Raw genomic sequence first — 21,127 nt, forward strand, 5'->3', positions numbered from 1 at the left:
AAATAACCATAACAGAAATACAATTAATGGCAATAATACAGAGGAACTAATTGAAAATAGGAGGGAGATGTACTGTGATCTTTTGTACAGTACTATGGTAGAAATATGTTTCTGTGTAATTACCATACACATAAGTTATGGTGGCTGCTGTACACAGGTATGCCTAAAGATTTATACTCAATCTCTTTATAAAATAGCTGACCAGCAGCACAAGTACATTATACTACTTTTGATCACTGTATATCGGTCTTCATGAATTCTTTCAGTCTTTTTCAATGGCATGAACATTATTAAAGGTCTTACACAAAGAATGCAAAGTTAAGTATACTGAAGACTAGACTGGATTCAGTGTTGGAAGTTCAAAAGACATCAGACCACAGGCATTCACTACAATTTCATCATGACTCTTTGTTCATTGATGCTGTACAGGCATAACAAACTTTTTATGCTCAACAGCCATTTGCTTACCCAAACTATAGTTCTAGGGCGAAAACTATAAATTTAGTACAGCAAAACCAACATACTGATTAATGTTAAATTTCAATGGGAAGAACTAACATATTTGTTCATGGTAACTTATATGACCATTGGCATGGGCTGTTCAATGGCAAGAGAGCTATGGTGTTGAGTTATGCAGTAGCTATGGCTGTATCACCATCAAGCAGTGCCATGCTCACCTGGCACAGCTCAGGGTTCAGGCCTCACCAAACCACCAGCACACTGGTGATTTGTGCATAAACTAATTTCCATTACAGAATTCTACTTACTGGGATTCAATTTCCAGCATATTTAATCAGCCAGAATGTGAAGATGGGGCATCCCTTCCATCTTGAGCTATCTGTGAGAGGCCTGATTACATATTTTAGTGGACAAAGAACGAATCATGTGTAGTCATCATGAATTTGTAATATGTGACATGTTTTATATCCAGCCCTACGGGGAGATGACTGCATCCATGAAGTGAAAATAAATGTAAAAGTAAATGTAAATCTACTGATCAGATTAACTGTGTGGATCTTTCCTTCAATTTCATTTGCTTGCTGTTATTCTGCTATGATGAAAATCCAGAGTCTAAGAATCTAGCAATCAATGAGTACTATGGCACAGTGAAGCTGGGTAGCATCGAGATCTGTTATGTGATGTTAAAGTGGACATGGTGTGTGTAAAATTTGAGGCAGCCAAGGTAGAAAGATTGAAATTAATACTCTTATTTAATATTTTGCAATCACATCACTTTTATGCCAGATGCCATCATCTATTATTTTGCAACATTTTTCTTTCCTTGGTTTTCAAGATCTCAATGTAAGCAGATCTGCATGTCTTCCAAAAAAATGACTAGATGAGGCCATGTTAGAAAGAGGAGACATTAAGAACAACATACTCATACAATCAAATAAATATATATCAGCAGCTTACTGCTGCAATACCAGACTACATTTGAAAAGACTGTAGTAAGACTGTAATGACCAACGCTTAGGTCACTTCAATGTACTCTAGGTTACTGAACTATGGTCTCACACACTTGATACACTTCTATACATGAAGCACAAGAATAGCATTTCACATGAAATAATAAAAAAATATCTGTATAATTATAAAAGAATCCAATATATTTCTGTGTGTCCAACAGTGGCACTGGGTGGATTCCACTGCTCGAAGAATTAGACTGACATTTACACTGACTTGTTGCAGTGTTTACCTTCTTGTCAAAGCTTGTATTTATTAATATTAAAATATGAGGTAAAGTTGTCACTGTGCTCAAGTACCACACCATAAACATGATTGAAATAAAGGTAAAGCTCCACACATTCTAAACCTCAGCACTATATGAGGGTGAGTGTGATCAGGTTTATTTCTAGTGAATGGTGACCTACACTCATCACAGATTCTGTTACATCTCATTAGCAGTGCAGATGGCCATTCACAGGAAGCAAATTTGACAATACACACCATGAACATAAACTCCACCGAGACCAACGAGTTATCAGCTTCACACTCTAACTGTGATATGCCTAAAATGAAGCCCCCAAGTTCATTAATTTCACTGCCATACCATAAACCTGTATCTGTCTTGAAGTTTTCTCTTTAACCTTCAATTACCTTGTTACTTTCTTCACTCAAATCCTCAGGATCACCTGTGAAGAAAGACTTGAATATCTATTTCTGCGATAGTTTGTGCATTTATGAACTTAGAGCATTTAAGTCTTATAACATAACTTAACATAATGAGCTGGAATCCAAAACTTATTTTCTGAATTCCATACCAAAACTCTGAGGTGGTTCCCAAAACATCTCACAGTGATCAAAATGGTCATAGAAGATACATCCATTCACATTTTCTAATCCATTTGTCTGTATGGCTATTCTTATACCTCAGTTCTGTAATGATTAGTATGCTGGACCTGTAGTGAATGCCCAGTGTTCTTGTATATTTAGTCTTGTTATACTTAATCTTAAAAAAAATAAATAAAATAAAGATCACAAAATATATTTGACTGGTGACCTTTAGTTCATTCTCATTCACAAATGAAAAACACAGATCAAAGTAACTTAAAAAAATAACAAAAAAAATTGCAGTTGCAAATTAACTAAGCAGCAGTATAAGGAATATTTTTATAACTGATTTAACAAGTATTCATGAAAAGATGACAGCACAGGCAAACCCCAGGATATTTTGGCTAAACAAGTTATCTTTTTATATGGGTCATGGAAAACCATGCTGACCTAGCTCCAGCAGCTGCCTGCAGAATAAAGTACCCAAATATTCCAGCCTGTCCTTGAATGAACATTTGCAACAAAACAAAATCAAGACTATATACACTTCTTTTGTGATTCCAACACTAAATCTGCTTTATTGCAAGTAAAGAAAATACTGGTTTCTGGCAATGTTTGGCAACATTCATGGCACATCATCAGATTCAATATTAAGAGTTTAATTTGTTTTACAATTATGTTTCTCATACACATGTTTGATATAAATTAAAAGACAAAGGGGTAATTTAGCTATCATGAGAATTTTCACCATATGTTTTTCTAAGACGTAGGAGCATTGGATAATGAATATTCTCATCATAATCACAATTCTGTTTCAATTTTAAATGCCTATTCCAAACATGTTCATTGTAATACTGCTTACTCTTACAATGAAACCCTCTCATTTTAGCTTCTTCTGCAAATTTCTCATACGTTCGTCCCCTTCGTGGTGCCATAACAAGTGCAGTTCCACCCTCATTCAACAATGCCCAAATAGTTTCAATAAGATCCTGACGAGCTTCATCAAAAAATAGGCAGTCAGCAGATAAGATAATATCATACGCTGAAATATGCTTATCAATTGGTCTGTTCTGAATATCCCCCCACTGCAAGACAGAGCATGTCATGCGATTCTCTAAACCATTATGCTTTACAATGAACTGTACATTATCAATGGCAGATATGTTTCCATCAGTGACATGGATGTTGGCTGCTGCTGTGTACTTGGCCACCATGAGCCCAGCAAGGCATGTCATTCCACCCCCCAGCTCCAGAACTGTTTTACCAGAAAAATATTTTAGGTTGCATAGAATGTAGTAAGCCAGTACTTCTTCTGATGGCCAAACACAAATATTCCCTGTATTGTTGAATCCCATAAGCTCAGCTGCAGTGAAACTCCGTGTAGGATGTCGAATATTCAAAGAATATGTATCCTGTGATATGGTTGCAGAGTATTCAAACCAGGATGCAGCAGTATCTCTGGAGCTGTTGTTTAGAGTTAAAGGTTTGGATGTTACAAGATTAAATGTTGTGAAACGTCGTACTGATATGATGTCATCAACATTCATTGGAGTAGTATCAATGTCACTCGTTTTTTGCAACGCTCGAGCCAAGATCTTCCAGCGGCGTCGAGCAACTTCATTTCTATTCTTGTGATGTTGCAGATATACCTGCTGCTGTTGTGAGCCATTATATACTGCAGACATTGCTCAATACTGAAGTCTCTCACTGTACCAAAACTAGTGCCCATTTTCTAGATGAAGTTTATACATTTTTGTACTGATGAGAGAGGATGGTTACTTTTAGCCTGGAAGGAGAAAAACCTGTAGTTACTCCTTCTTTATCAGTCATCAACCATTCTGTTCAAGAGGCAACAGAATTATCATGCTTAAATTGCAACCAGCAGGCTTATACATGGACACACAAGGGAACACAGAGGCAGTATTTTCCTTCGTCCAAGATTATATGATATGGAGGGGGGGGAACACAATACATTTTTATGCAAGACAAAATTACCAAGAGTAGAACTGCAAAAAGAAATGCCTTACAATTCTTTTGTGTGTAAGGTCTAATATCCTCTCAAATGCATTCATATAGAAAATGTTTAACATATACTTTTTAATGTTTATAAAATTAAGATATGTCACACAGAATAGCACATATTTTCCTTCATATTTGAGTGTTATTAAATCAGGGTGGAACAGTAAACATGTCTGGTCACATGCTACTTTAACATTCACGAGACTCTTGAGTTCACATTTCAATGGCCTCTAATTCATGCTATGTTAATTTACACCATGTAGTTAAAGTATAATATGATTAATTACAGTTTTAAACATGACAAACATACAATGATACAATGCAAGTTGTAACTGTAGCTTTAACATTTTGAAGAGACTCATCCTGTTTACATGCACAGTGCATTCTTATGTGAGTTGTAAGAAATACAAAGATGATCAAATATAAAAAAGACCACCAATATATCACAAAACTAGTACCTAATACTGTACTTATAATATATAGTTAAGACACGTTTACTATTTGTAAGTAGTGGTTTTATATCCAAGAGTGTTTTTCATAAATTTCTGATCAACGAAAATGTGGTGCATGCCTGCATAATTTCACGGGAACATAAAAATTGCAGTCACTTAATACGAAGAACACTTATAGTTCCTAAAGGCCCATTCCACTTTGTTCAAATGAAGTTTCTGATATATGGAACCATACTAACTTTAGGGCACATACATATCTCACTACTGTACTTCTGACTAACCATTCATAATATCTTATGCTGGCCTCACAGTGTATACAGAATTCTGAAATATCAAATACCAGAGTAATTTTTCCAGTAACAATGTCCCAGTAAAAATACTTCCTCTTTACAGTTATGCTATTTTACAAGTATTATGTTTTTCGACATTATCCATCGTCCTGTTTATTTCTCAAAACACAATGTTTCGGAGACTGGATTCTGTCCCCATCCTCAGGTAAAACCTACTCAGTTGTGTTGTGTTTTGAGAAATAAAACAGGACAGTTTTTAGAAAATAGACAGGACAATAGATAATGAACATAAACATAATACTTGTAGCAATGTACCATCGTCACAAACTTTCAGAGCTTAGTTGTGCTATTTTGTTTGAGACAGTGCCCACAGGAAAAGCAAAAAGTATCAACAGGGATATATAGTAATTTTCGGAAATCCCTGCCATACCAGTCACTTTCCTTTGTTGCATTCTGCAGATAAGAAGCAAAATATATGTTGGAAAACAAAACATACCCTCTTTTCCCAAAACAAGGCCTTTAAAAGAAATCATTTTCTTTAACCTTTTCTCTTTGATGCATATTTGGTGAGATAGTGAGCCTGTTGTACTGATAGTGAATTCTGTAAGTTTGAAAGTACTAATACTTTTTCTGCAACATATTCACTAGATACGTAAAATCTCTACATAAAACCTCCCTTTTACTTCATGCTGTTCAGGATACATGGAACAAGCTATTTTGGAATTTAAACTGAACTTGTGGAAATAGTGTCTACATTATTTTCCTTGTAAGATTTGAGGCTTTCACAGCGGTGACTATGAAGAAAGCANATATCACACCAAAACCATATCTATCAGTTCGGCTTGAGTGAAATGTATGTAAAAAAAAAAGTAAGTAATGGCACCCCTGTAACAGGCCGTGGAGGCCCATAGGGTTGTGAGATGTTCACGTTCCCACATTTTCTATACAATCAGCTCATAGATGGCGGCAAGGTTGTCAGCCCTACACACTGGCCACCCTTTACCCCAAGAATATTCCAAGAATATTCCTGATACTCAATATTCTGTTAGATGCTGAGTCGACCCCAGGGCCATAATGTGGCTGGAAGGATTAAGTCAACTGAAAAAATCCAATGACCTCATCGGGACTTGAACCCACAACCTTCTGGCTTGTAGCACAGTCCCTCAACTACTCCCAAAAATGACAACAATATAAATATCTGAATAAACACAGTGGCTAACACAGCAGCATAGATTTTAACTGCAGCCAAGGTATCAGACCAGGGTCTGTTGTAAACAATGGCTGAACTTGCAACAGTCACATTGTACTGACATAAATATTGTAAATAAACACCACTCAAACTTGATCAAAATTATAATCAATCTGTATAACTTGAATATACAAGTGGACTGCATGTCAGTAACAGAGTTGAGAATTAATTATAGGCTGACTTTAGCTACTCAAATTTAAAATTAAAGAATTATAATGCCACAAATATAAGACTACTAAGTTGAAGCCTGAATAGCAGCAGTACGCTGGTAGACACAGCAGCCTGGTCTACTGGTGAAAACAATTAGAGTATGTTTGTTCATAAATCATTCTTAAGAAATATTTTAAACATAACAGTAATTATGTAATGTGTCTGTGTGACTGGAGACGCGGTCATTACAATAATTACCAGAATGTAAAACAAGCAGAGTTCCATTTATACAATTTTACATTTTCATGGCAGTGAAAATTCATATTGTGGTCTTGTGGGTTATCACCCCTATTGTCCAGTACATGGGTATCATACTTATACAAAACTTCAGCTAAGAACTATATAACACAGAATTTGTGAGGCTCTAGGCAATACTAAGTGAACTGGTGAAAGGACAATACACATCCAGTCAGTCTGATCCAGTTCTCGTTTCTGACATGTGAACATGTCATTAAAACACAAATTTCTAAAACTGTAATCTTGATCTATGAATATTCCTACCACTCTATGCTAAAAATAAACCAAACTGTGCTTGTTACCGCTACAGTGTCAACAAATAGCACAATGTGAATGTTTCAATCTCAATAAGAACTTCTGGGAGGAAAAAAAATAACCAAAATTATCTGTTGAACTGTGACTCATTAAGGAAGAGTAACAGTGATTAGGTAACAACTATCAAATTATGAAAATGTGTGTACAAAAACACAATAATATAATTATTTTGGATCTGAGTTTTCATAGCAGTCGCTATGATGTAGAACCTTGTGGGATGTGGCACCATGGAGTCCAGCAGAGGTTTACCAGTGTTTCTGAGGAATATCAATGAACTTCTACTATACTACATGGCATCACATCACAGATGGTAGTACACTTCAATACAGTTACTCTTAAGATACATTTATTACATCTGTCTGTATTCCTATTGCTACTAGTAGGCAACTATAAACTTCAGCCACAGCAGTATAAACTTAAATGAACATACATGAATAACAATAACAACAATAATAATAATTCCATTCAATTCAATTCAATTCATGTTTATTTACGTGCAAACTTAACAGCACAGAGGCCAATTACAAGGTTAGCACGAGTACACAGAAACACTCAAATAATAAAAAAACAAATACAACAAATACATGTACAAAATTTGAGAGTCTATATAATGGCAATAAATTAATAATAATTCCAAGAAAAATTGAAGTTAACGTTAACAGGAGAGAAAAATAAAATAAGACCAATACACATACATACACACATGTAATATTAAGAGTATTAACAAATATTATTAACAATTTTAGGTTCAATGTGATTGACAGAAACTGTTCGATTGCAAATGTGTCGAGATCTTTACCCACCACACTGGCAGCATAGGCGCACTCAGCAGAAGGACAGCGTTTATTACAGGGACAAACACCGAACAATGAGAAGTTGCTAAGATTGCTGGGAGGAACAGGAAGGCTAAAATTTTCAAAAGAGAAAAGCAGGATTTAAGACCATGAAAGACCTGAAAAAGAAAAAGTGCATCAACGTGATGTCTCCGTTTATGTAAAGACTGTAGATTTAATTTCTCTAAAGCATCAGTATAAGTATATGGAATATGAGGGAAAAAACAATTAAAACAGATGGACGCAATCTTCTGCTGGATGCAATCAAGCTTACTGGCATCAGTTGAGGTGACAGAGTTCCAAACTACTGAGGCATATTCCAACTTGGACCTGACTGAAGTAAAGTACAGTACATACAGAAACTCCAGGGAGGAAAACCTGTAGGTAATGGAGCGAGAAAGGCCTAAAAGCTTTATGCATTCAGAGAATATGTAATTAACATGTGTGTGAAAATGTAGCTTTGAACCCAGGTCCTTAATACTGCTGGTGCGTGTAATGATAGCATGATAAAGCTGATACTCGTAGTTCAAAAAATTTGTTTTTCTGGTGTATGACACAACATGCATTTTAGCAATATTAAGTCCTATGCAGTTAGCAGTGCACCAGTCACGTACGGAATTAATGTCAGATTGAAGCAAGAGGCAATCATGTGGTGAGTTAATGACATGGAAAATTTTGAGCTCATTGGCAAGAAGTAGAAGTTTACAGTTGTTAACATAGTTGCATAGGTCATTTATAAATACGCTGAAAAGAGAAGGTGACAGAACAAAGCCTTGCAGCACAGCAGACGTTACACGATAAGGAGGGAGTGTGTGCCAGAAACGCGAACCCAAAACTGTCTGTGGGTTAAGTAACTGCGAAACCAGCTAACATACACATCAGAGAACCTGAAGGAGCTTAATTTATGCAAGAGCATATTATGCGGGATGAGGTCAAAAGCATTAGAAAGATCAATAATAATAATAATAATAATAATAATAATAATAATAATGTAAGTGTGCAATAACAGCAAAGCCAATAAATATTGCCAGACATTACAAAACACTGACTTAATGAAACAGTCCTCTGAGAGATCCAGACAGCCACTCACCAGTGAATAGAGCCACACGTTTCTAAAACCTGAAAAGTTCTATTACCATGTTCACAAGAACCTGCCTGTGGAGAATATGATGGAACTATCTGAATCTAATTACTATGTTCACATCTTAATTCTTTAATATCTGTTCTAATATCATTCTCTGCAGTATGCCTGGATTTTCAAAATGGCATTTTTCCTTTACAGTTCCTCATAAAATTTTCCATATCCATCTTTTTCACCCTGATATCATCATCATATCTGATGCATACCACAAAGCAATCCTGAAACCTCCCTCTCTCACAAATACAAATATTATCCTCAGCAACCTATCTCAAACACTCTCAGTCTACAAGCTTTTTGTCAAGAGAGACCAAGTTTCACACCCATATAAAGCAGTGCTTTCGATAAATTGAAGAAAAATCCTATGGCAGTAAGTCCTCCATCTAAGACATTCTGCACACTTTCAATAAAAGTCTAACTTGCTGTGTCAGTTGAATACTTTTTCTAAAGCCATTTTTAGCTTCTGTTAATATATTTATTAGCCACTAAAAAAAAGGTATTAACCTGTTATACATTAATTTCTCTAGCACTTTAGAAAGTACTAATAAAACAGCTATAGGTCTGTAATTTTTTACACAGATGTCCTCCCTTTTATAAAGAGGTATTACTTTAGTCGTTTTCAATCTGTCAGGGAAAATGCCTGAACTTAACGAGGCATTGTAAATATGAACTAGTGGTTTTTTGTGTGTTTCATATACTGTTTCACAAGATATTCTGGAATTTCATCATAACCTGTGGATAATCTGCCTTTTAAACTCTTTGATACGCACTCTATTTCATATTCAGTAACTGGATAAAGATATAAGGTTTTAGAACAGTGGTTTATCCTTTGCTTAGGTAACTGAGCATCAGTTTTACTGCTACTTTGATTTAAGAGAGCCTCAATTATTTCTATAAAAAACGTTTAACCCACCTGCCACATTCTGTGGATTTGATATTATTTGTATTCCATTGTTCAATTCAATTTTCTTATCATATTTCCATGATTATCCAACTAATTTATTTATTACATGCCACACAGCCTTTGTTTCATTATCAGCTCTTAAAATATACCCATTATTTTCGCTTCTTTTCTGACTGTTATAGATTTCACAAATTTTTATATTTCCCTTGAAAAATTATACTGTTTCCTCAAACCATTTAACACTCTCACTCTTTATAAGAATTCCATATTCCCTGGGTAATCCATTTATTTTTTTCTGTGTTACTCCCATAATCAGCTTTTAATGTAAAAACTATATTACAGAGCTAAAGGCTCAAGTCCATGAAGGCATTAAAATTGGTATTTACATTTAAATTTAAAAGACACTCCTGCCATGATTCTATATGTAATAGGTAATTAAACTCATAAATACTTTCTTCCACAAACAGTCCTTCCCTACTCTTTACAGATCTTCTTTTTGATCTATTTACATTAATATTTATTATTTGTGCCAAGTGATCTGAATAACACAAATCTAATACTGTTGATGAACATTCATAAGCTTGCTTGCTTATTACAATGGCATCTATCAATGTAAATAACCCTTTATAATCTTAGTTGGAGATGTTATTGTATCTACCAAATCATATAACAGTAGAAAATTTGTTTCATTCTTGTAGTTTTACACTGTCTTCCATAAAATTTATGCTCCAGTCTGCAAACAAAATTACTCTATTTCTTTTTAATTGCAGTTTTTTAATTACTATTTCCAAATTTTTATAAATAAATGGTCACCATCAGGTGCTCTATAAATACACATAAGAATTATGTTAACAGTCCAATAATGCAACTATTGACATTTCAATCTTTTTCCTTACATAACTCTTCTAACTAATTTTGATCTTTGGTTTGTACATATTCTTTTAAATATATACATGAACCACCATCTTCACTACTAATTCTACTAAAAGTATGTACAAATTAAAAATGATTAATATTTACTAATCCAATATGCTCCTCTTCTAACCAACGTTCAGTAAAACATAATATTAAACATCTATGTATTAAGTCCGTCAAAAATGCAACAATTATTAAAATATTCACCATTTAACACTAACACAACATGTTTCGGCCACAGAAGGCCATCCTCAGGTGTTTCAATGCATCCAAACTGTTACACTGATTTCATGCGTGCTAATTAATTAATGAATTAAAGATGTGAAACAGGATGCTGAAATACAGAATTAAAAACATAATACAGTAAAACTTGGTTATAGCAACATCGGTTTCTGCGACACCTTGTCTATTGCGTCAAATATTCAACGGTACGAACTAATTCCTCATAAAGCAACTGTTTTTATACCTTGCTTAGTACGACATGCACAAATGCATCAACCTCGTATGTAACGTCATTTTCATTCCTGAATTTCTCTGATATCGTGGGAAAGTTCGATGTGTCTGCCCACCCTCACTTTCTCTACTTGCTGACGTGACTGTCCTGGAAGAATACGACCGCGGGCTGCAAGAGGAGCGTGGGTTTTATGCGAAAACAAGGGTGTGGGGTGGGACTGCGTGAATAGTGCAAGAGGACGCGGCAGATTGTTAACTGCATTCCTTTCCTAGAATCTCGTCTAACAGGACCTCACATTGTCTACTTACCCTATAGTGTTCCTGCCTAAACCCAGAGAAGTGCAGTAGCGAAAACATGGCAATGAAAAGGAAAGTTTTAAGCATTGAAGAGAAAGTTAAAGTGATTCGTGAAATATTGTGTGTATTGTCAGTGAAAAGCGCTGTAATATGTCTTTGATATTACACATTTGGGCAATTCCACGTTAATGTTACGTTAGTCTGTACTTAACTATGTATTTCACTAAAAAATGCAACATTTTAACTCAGTTTTTGGTAGATTTTTACGTGACTAACATAAGGCTACTGTGGAAGTGCCCATTTCGGTTACAACGACATTCGTTTATAACGACACTATTTTTAGGTCCCTTTGATGACGTTATAACCAAGTTCTACTGTATATATAAATTGTTTTGTATTAAGAGCTAAGTTCTTTATGCTAGAAGGAAGATTATTAAAAACTTTGATTCCAAAAGAGTATGTTCCTTTTTGAAATACTGTTAAATTACATATTGGATAATGGAAACTGTTATTGTGTCTTGTATTAATGCTATGAATCTCAGAATTAGATTTAAACTGTTCTCTGTTTTTAACCATAAATATGTGCTGTGATTGGAAGGGAAAAATTTTCAGTTTCTTAAACAATTCCCTGCAAGAGTATCTACTTCTAGAGTTAGTAATAATTCTAATTACCCTTTTCTGTAGCATAGAAATATGAATACTATGGAGAGAATTGCCCCAGAAAATTACACAATAGGTCATAACAATGAAAATATGAGAAAAAATCATTCTTATTGTTTCCTGTGACATATAAGGTTTAATAGTCCTGACTTCATAACAGGCCAAACCTAATTTACACATAAGCCAGTCGATATGTCCTTTCCATGACAACATACTGTCGATAATTAATCCAAGAAATCTGGTATTAGTAGATTTGGCAATCTGACTGTTACCATAGTCAATATGCATATCCACTGCATAGCTATTCTTAGTCAAAAATTGTATAAAATATGTTTTATCAAAATTTAGTGTCAATAAATTAGCTTTAAACTAATCATTTGTGTTCTTAATAATATTGTTTTCATAATCTAAAGGGCTAGAATTCATGATAATTATGCTGATGTTATCTGCAAAAAGAACAGGTTTGCACTGACTAATTATGTTTGGCAAGTCATTTGTATATAAAAGAAACAATAAAGGTCTCAGTATTGATCCCTGGGGAATACCATTATTAACTTTGCCCCATCTGGAATGAATATGCCAATTACTGATTACAACCCTTTGGTACCTATCTCTGAGATAGGATTTTTTCAATGCAGTGGCCTTATATTTACATTTACATTTATTTTCATTTCATCGATCCAATCCTTTCCCTGTAGGGATGAATATAAAATATGTCACATATTACAAATTCATGATAACTAAACACCATACATCTTAGGTCCCATAGTATATATAAATCAGGCCTCATGCAGTCAGCACAAGTTGTCAAGACAATACACATAAGCTGTGGAAACACAACTGTCATGTTCAACCCTCAATAAAATCTTCCATATTTCCAATTATAATAATTCTATATTGCATAATTGCACATTTGGTTACTCTACAGACTGTGGCCAACTATATTATCAATGTTGTTTCATTGTAACATACAGTCAACTCTCGATTATCCGGGGGCAAATTAACCAGTTTGCGGCTTAACCGGGGCTACCGAGGCTTTTTTGAGGCTTATATATTGTTTAATATTCATTTTCTTTTGTTTCACATGGCGAGTTGTAACACTATTTTCACACTAGTGTGAACCAAGCTCTGCATTCTTTGGTCCCGTTATGCTAACACAATGTTCTAGGGTAGGGGTGAAAGAATGCAAGGATTTGGGGAAAGTTTCAAGGACAGATACATCACCCCAGTTAGTATCTTTGTATCGATCTTCAAGTGCATTAGCAAAATGTCAGGGTGTAAAAGGAAGCGTGTTGTGTTAAGTATTCAACAGAAAAAGGAAAATGCCGCGAAAAAGTAAATGACAATATTAAATTTTTTTTAAGTGTTAAGTGTGAATATTCGTAAAAATGTTGGATGTTGTTGAAGACTGCGATTGAAATAACTAATTCATATTTCAGTGTAATGTAAAAAAAAGTATTAAATAGGCCATGAGATGAGATAAAAATGAGGTTGAATAAATTTAAATACAGGTAGGCCTATAGTATTATGAAGGTACAGTATTACAGTACTACTTTTAATAAAATTTGTCTTAACCGGGTTTTCGATTAATCGTGAATTCCATCCCCACCATTATCCCCGATTATCGAGAGTTGACTGTATTTTGAAATTCATACCAAATACAGTTATTATACATACTACCATACTTGTAACAAGTCTCAACAATGTATAATACAAAGGTCGGATAAAAAGTAGTGGCAACACCTCTATAGTTCTGAAATGACTTTATTACCTGAGGTAAACACACTTACATTCCTTCAATAAGTAATAATTGCCCCTCATGTGTACCACCTTCTGCCAAATTTGTGGAAGGCGTTGTACACCATCAGCGCGTCCACTTCTGTTGATGTCCAGCAGTGACCGCCCCACAGCATGAATAATCTCCTCTCTTGTGTTGTAACCTATCCCTCGCTGTGGTTCTTTCATTTTGACAAAGAGATCATAATCACACAGACTCATATCAGGTGAGTATGGCGGATGTTGCAGTATCTCCCATCGCCAGCGGCAAAGGAGATCCTTGACAGTGTCAGCAGTATGAGCCCTTGCATTGTCATGAAGGATGAAGGGATTCATTGCCAACAAGTGTCGTCGCTTTCTCCTGAGTGCTGGACGAAGATTACACAGGAAACTGCAGTAGTAGGCAGTGTTTACTGTCTATCGTTGAGGTACAGTGTGGTGCAGTATCACTTCATCAATGTCATATCCCACAATGAACATCGCCTTCACATTACTCTGTGTAGGGCGCACTTTCTTTGGATGAGGAGAGCCAGGATGCTTCCATTCATTTGATTGTTGCTTCAAGTATAGTTCGTATGAGCGAGCCCAAGTTTCGTCCAGAGTGACGATCCTTCCAAGGAAGTCGTCACCTTCCCTCTGGTACCAGTCCAACAAGTCCTGTGCAACTGCATAATGTTGCCATTGTTGCACCTCGGACATTGTATGGGGTACCCAACGCACTGCAATTTTGTAGTATCAGCTGCTAACTCCCGCATAGCCCATCGATGATCGACATCCAGCAAAGAAGCAAGAAGCTGAATTGTGTAGTTGTCAACATGGGGTCGTCCTGAACGACGGCTGTCCTGAATGGCATCCTCCCTTCACGGAACAATTTCACCCACCGTGCCACTGTGCAGTATGGCAAAGCAGCATCACCACATGCTTCTTGCAGTCCCTGATAACAGTGTTGTGCACTAAAACCTCGTGCAACTTCAATTTTTATCCAGGAGCTTTGTTCTTGTTTCGTAAACATGTTGTTAGGGTGCTTGAACTGGGCTCCTGCACTTCAAGATGGTGCACAATGCAACTCAACGAACACAACCAGAGCCACTCACTGCACTACTTTAACTGAACTTCTACTATCAGCTACAGATGGCACTAGTGCCACCTGACGCACATCTTTCATGTTACAGCAGTGTTGCCACTACTTTTTATCCAATCCCTGTATAAGCACACAGACTATTTATTCACTGAATTTGATTTGTTTCATTTTTGGTCCGTCACACTAACAGTTATAATTATAAAAGACAAGTCCGTCCAGTGTGACTATTTCAGTTTTCTCACTTTAAATTTCACTAGCCTTACATGTTTCGATCCATTTGGATCATCTTCAGAGGCACCAAACACTTTTTAGAAACAACTATCACAACAGTTGTCATATCAATTACACATGTATTGCCAAGTACACAATGTTCCATCTATCAGTCACAGCAGCCTTTCTGGTTATAGAAATATTTAAAGTTGTTTTAAAGTTTTAGAAACTTTGTTCAAAATTAAAATTCATAAACCTTACGGTTCATGTCAATAACCCCTGTTGTCTCTCTTCTAGGTGGCCGATGTTGTGCTGCCTATGTAACTTGAGTAAGGAGATTCTTAATATAGTCCGTTATGATTTCTTGGCCCGCTACTTTTTATCCAACCCCTGTATAAGCACACAGACTATTTATTCACTCTTAACATTTGAGTTTTTTGTATGCTGAATAAATTCATCAATAGAGTAAAGGAGTTACTTTGCAAATTATTTCGTAGAACAAACCTAAATTGGTTTTTATCATCTTTTTAAAGCTGAGATATTTGACGGCAGAGTATTAAATAGCTTGACACCTGAATACTACACATCTCTCTGATAGGATGATAAATGCGTTGTAGGTATATGAACGTGGCCATTTCTTCTTGTACTAATCATATATACAGAGTTATTGGTCTCAAACTTATCACAGTTATTAACAAGAAATGTTATCAATGAGAGGAAATATACACATGGGATTGGTAATATGTCAAGCTTTTTAAATAGGGTTTTCATGGCTGTGACTATGAAGATAGCAGTCTTCTTGGATGTGGCGCTGTGTAGATATTGGGTTAACCAACGTTATGGAGGAACGTATCGCCTCCATCTTCAGGATAGAAGAAAAAAGAAGAAAATCCGCAAGTGAGGAACCAGCGTGAGCAGGTGCTAACAGACTAATGTCCCAGAGCTGAGCTGTTAATACCTGATCCCATCCCTTTTGAGTTGAAACTGCTATTGCAAAATTGAAAAGGTATAAATTGCCAGGTAGTGATCAAATTCTGGCAGAACTTGTTCAAGCAGGAGGCGAAATATTACGTTCTAAGATCCATAAGCTAATTACTTCTATCTGGCATAAGGAAAAATTGCCTATCAGTGGAAGGAGTCTATTATTGTATCAGTTCACAAGAAGGGCGATAAAACTGACTGTAGTAATTATCGTGGGATATCACTGCTATCAACTTCATACAAAATTTTATCCAATATTCTTCTCTCAATGTTAAGTCCATACATAGATGAAATTATTTGGGATCATCAGTGTGGGTTTCAACGTAACAGATCAACTACAGATAAGATCTTTTGCATTCGTCAGTTATTGGAGAAAAAATGGGAGTACAATGAGACAGTACATCAGCTATTCGTAGACTTCAAGAAAGCCTATGATTCAGTTAGGAGGGAAGTACTGTACAATATTGTGATAGAGTTTGGGATACCCATGAAACTAGTTAAGCCGATCAAAATGTGTTTAAACCAAACGTATAGCAAAGTCCATATAGGTAAGCATTTGTCTGATAAATTTCCTATCCAGAATGGGCTAAGACAAGGTGATGCTTTATCGCCACTACTTTTCAACTTTGCTTTAGAATATGCCATTACAAGGGTCCAGGAAAACCTGGTGGGACTGAAATTAAATGGGACACATCAGCTGTTGGTTTATGCTGATGATGGGAATCTACTGGGTGATAATACACAAAAAAGAAAAACACACAAACTTTAATTGACACATGTAAGGAGGTTGGTCTAGAAGCAAACACAGAGAAAACTAAGTGTATGTCGCTGTCTCATCACCAAAATGCAGGGCAAAATCATGACATAACGAGAGAAAAGAGGTGTTTTGAAAATGTGGCACAGTTCAGATATTTTGGGATGATGATAACAAATCAAAACCTGATTCAGGAGGAAATTAAAAGGAGACTGAACTTGGGTAATGACTTGCTACCATTCAGTCCAGAGCCTCTTATCTTCTCATCTGCTGTCCAAAAACATAAAAATTAGAATATACAAAACTATAACTTTGCTGGTGGTTCTGTATGGGTGTGAAACTTAGTCTCTGACATTAAGGGAGGAACACAGACTAAGGGTGTTTGAGAACAGGGTGTTGAGGAGAATATCTGAACTGAAGAGGGATGAAGTGATAGGAGGTTGGAGAAAACTGCACAATGAGGAGGAGCTTCATAACTTGTACTTTTCTCCAAGTATAATTAGAATGATCAAGTCAAGGAGGATGAGGCAGGCAGGGCATGTAGCACAAATGGGGGAGAAAAGAAATGCATATAGGATATTGGTGGGAAAGCCAGAAGGAAGGAGACCACTGCCGCATAGTAAACCCTCTATAAATCAATTGAAGAAGGTTTTAAATGATCTCAATCATCTTGCCGCATACACTCCATCAATCAAAAACAAATATATGCCCGTAAGTGACCATCAAGATCTGGCCCCTCAAAATGATGGTGATAGAACTAAGTCAAAACCTTTACTGGAGTCAAAGAGTGATGATCTAAATAAACACAAAATCATAATTCTGGGTGACAACCATGTGAGGGGTTGTTCAGAAAAACTGGCACGCATTTTAGGAAATGTGTTCAGTGTTATTGGGATTTTGAAACCAAAAGCGAATATGGGTGCTCTTAGTGATTATATGTACTTAAAGGCTGAAAAACTCTCCAAAATAGATGTGGTGATTATCTGTGGTGGTGCAAGGGTTGTAGCAAGGAACGAAACCAAGGAAGGGTTAAGATTTATTTTTAAATTTGTCAAACTGTTAACTAACACAAATGTGATTGTAACATGTGTTCCCAGGGCCACGCCATAGCTCAAGCGGTTAGTCGCTGGCTTCCCACCACGGCAGCCTGGGTTCGATCCCGGGTCTGGTCAAGTGGGATTTGTGGTGGACAAAATGGCGCTGGGGCAGGTTTTCTCCGAGCACTTCGGTTTCCCCTGCCAAACTCCATTCCACCAATTGCTCCACAATCACCCTCACCTATCATCTGGGGCTGGAACAATAGGCCAGAAGTGGCTGCAGTACAAGGGACTTAGTCCCACCCCACAACAATAAAAAAAAAACACATGTTCCCCATCGATTTGATTTTCAAGCTGAATCATGTGTTAATAAGGAAGTAGAAATGTTTAATAGAAAGTTGCAAAAGCAAATGAAAACTTTTGATCATGTTCAAGTCTGTAATATAAGTGAAAATAGAGAACATTTTACCACACATTGTTTTCACATGAATTTTAATGTTAAGTTCTGGATTATAAATAAATGGACTTCTATCATTTTACCTACTTTATCAAGATTACAAACAACACCAGCTACTCCTCTTCCTTGGGTAAAGGAAAATGAAAATACCCATGTGGAACATGTAAGTAAGAATGACTCAGTAACAGAAGAAAGAAATATACTAACAGAAGATGAAACTAGGAAATACAGAATCTTAAAATTGAAGAAACCTGGTGATCAGAAGGTAAACTTGTTAAAAAATGACGTCTCAGTGTGTGAGACTGTGCAGGTTCAGGTGCCGGTTCCTGAACCTGGGCAGAGTAAGTACACACAACAGTATAAAACATATAGGAATAACGTAAGAACATAAGGTAGTAATATGAATATTCATGTATTACAAATAATACATGAACGGTGCTGAAAGCAACAAGTAGCCACTGCAACACATATAGACACAGAGCAGGTATCCCTGTGACTTAAATAAAAAAAAATTACATTTAAATCAACGAGTGTATATTAACAGAGATTTTAAACATAACTGACAAAATCAGCAAGGGGATTCTGGTATATTGGGACCGACTGAAACGCAGCAATGACAATTGAGATAGCTGGCGTTTTTAAATTTTAAATTACATGCAGTGTGACAGCTACGTAAGTGAAATACACCTGATGATGGCCAGTTATGGCCGAAACATGTAGTGTGAAAGAAGAAAGACAAAGAGCTACAATAAATTGTTGCATTTACAATGGTATTTATATTATACATATAGGGGTTTAAGTATGACTAATGATCACATAGAGAACGAAAAATTTGCAGTCTGACATATGCAGCCACCATATTATTATTCTATCAAAATATATTTCAAATAAGCGTACCTGATGTATAGTGACTGTTTTTTTTAACTTAAGAATGAAGAGTTCTTTTGTTTTGTTACCTGCTGTCTAAAACGATAAATATCAGAATATACAAAACTATAATATTGCTTGTGGATCTGTACGAATGTGAAACTTGGTCTCTGACATTAAAGGGGGGCACAGTTTGAGAACAGGGTATTGAGGAGAATATGTGGACTGAAGAGAGTTGAAGTGATGGGAGGTTGGAGAAAACTGCATAATGAGGAGCTTCATAACTTGTACTCTTCGCCAAGTATAATTATTATGTTCAAGTCAAGGAAGATAATATAGGCAGGGCATGTAGCACAAATGAGGGGGAAGAGAAATGCATATAGCATATTTGTGGGAAAACCAGAAGGAAAGAGACCACTAGGAAGACCAAGACGCAAGTGGGTGGACAATATTAAAATGCAACTTAGATAGGCTGGAATGGTATGGAATGGATCAATCTGGCTCAGGATAGGGACCAGTGGAGGCTCTTGTGAATACAGTAATGAACATTTGGGTTCCATAAAATTCTGAGAAGTTCTGGAATGGCTATGCAATTGGCGGCTTCTGAAGAAGGGTTCAGCTCCATGAGTGAGTGATGATGAGTTATTTTTCAAATTCTGCATAGTGGCGCTGATAATAGAATGGTGATTATATTACACTCCAGAAAAAAAAAATGTTCTTTCTTTCTTTCTTTCTGTAGTTACTGCACAAGCGGTTGGTCCCAATCTGTGTTCATGGGACAGGCCTCTTAAGTGCCCAACCTCCAAGTCCTAATAGTGATATCGCTTAAATTACATTTCGAATGGGCTGGGGACAGTTTGTTTACATTGCTACTATTCTTAGTTCATTGCTAACAGGCAAAAATCCTGGGCTAAAGGTCGACTGACAAGCAGAGCAAATGCATTAATACATAATTAAACTGCATAGAAACATTTCGTATAAGGTGAATGAATGAGTACTTACATATCTGAGCTCTCTGTAACCACTCTATAATAAAATATTCACCAAGATTTTCTGAATTTCAACCTCTGGTATAACCATTTCCTGCAACTACATCACCACACTCCCCGTACACCATTTTAACGCTGCAATGGCAGGCAACGCATCATCATCATCATCATCATCATCATCGTCATCATCATCATCATCATTCCGTAGCTCTTAGCTCGGTTACGAAAACCAAGGATTTGGAAATCATAGAAAAACAAGTAACTCATAAAATATTTTAATAAATAATACAGTCATAAATACATAAACTATAAGTAAAATATGTGGTTATTATCTGTAAAATCAGGTATAGTAATTTGTTAAAATTACAATTAAAATACTCATCGAAGAAATACAATGAATTAGTACAAGAAATCTTTTAGAGCCGGGTAAATAGTCTCACTTCATTGCCTAGGTTTATTATATTACGGGGAACATGATTAAGAGCCCTAATTCGACAATAGTATGACCGCCTTCGTCTTTAGTAAACTTCCAAACTTGAAATTTGTAGGTGTAAATTTGTACCATGTCTAGTATTTATATCGTGAACCTTTGATTAGATTTTTATTGGTCTTTATTTTTTGAGGACAAATAATGGTAAACAAAATACATATCGCGTAATACAAACCCGCGAAACCTGATTTGACGATACGCGTGTGCTACATCCATTATACACAATCAGGTGTGCCAAC

At 36.0% G+C, this 21,127-nt stretch overlaps 1 protein-coding gene across 2 annotated transcripts in view; it reads right to left on the reverse strand.

Moving 5' to 3' along the window:
- The window catches only part of LOC111862688 (calmodulin-lysine N-methyltransferase), a 53,933-nt gene extending 33,271 nt beyond the window's left edge, over nucleotides 1–20,662 (reverse strand). Inside the window, exons 1-2 of one of the 2 annotated variants that reach the window (XM_033750754.1) lie at nucleotides 20,412–20,662; nucleotides 2,505–4,060 (exon numbers count right to left, since the gene is read on the reverse strand). In XM_033750754.1, coding sequence (XP_033606645.1) covers nucleotides 3,000–3,959 — 960 coding nt within the window. In that variant the 5' untranslated portion in view covers nucleotides 3,960–4,060; nucleotides 20,412–20,662 and the 3' untranslated portion in view covers nucleotides 2,505–2,999. Of the gene's footprint in view, nucleotides 1–2,504; nucleotides 4,061–20,411 lie in introns of those variants that run through there. The other variant, XM_023848273.2, reaches the window with a different exon arrangement.
- Between the last annotated feature and the right edge of the window lie 465 nt (nucleotides 20,663–21,127).

Source organism: Cryptotermes secundus, unplaced genomic scaffold (assembly GCF_002891405.2).
Source record: "Cryptotermes secundus unplaced genomic scaffold, Csec_1.0 scaffold5, whole genome shotgun sequence".
NCBI lineage: Eukaryota > Metazoa > Arthropoda > Insecta > Blattodea > Kalotermitidae > Cryptotermes > Cryptotermes secundus.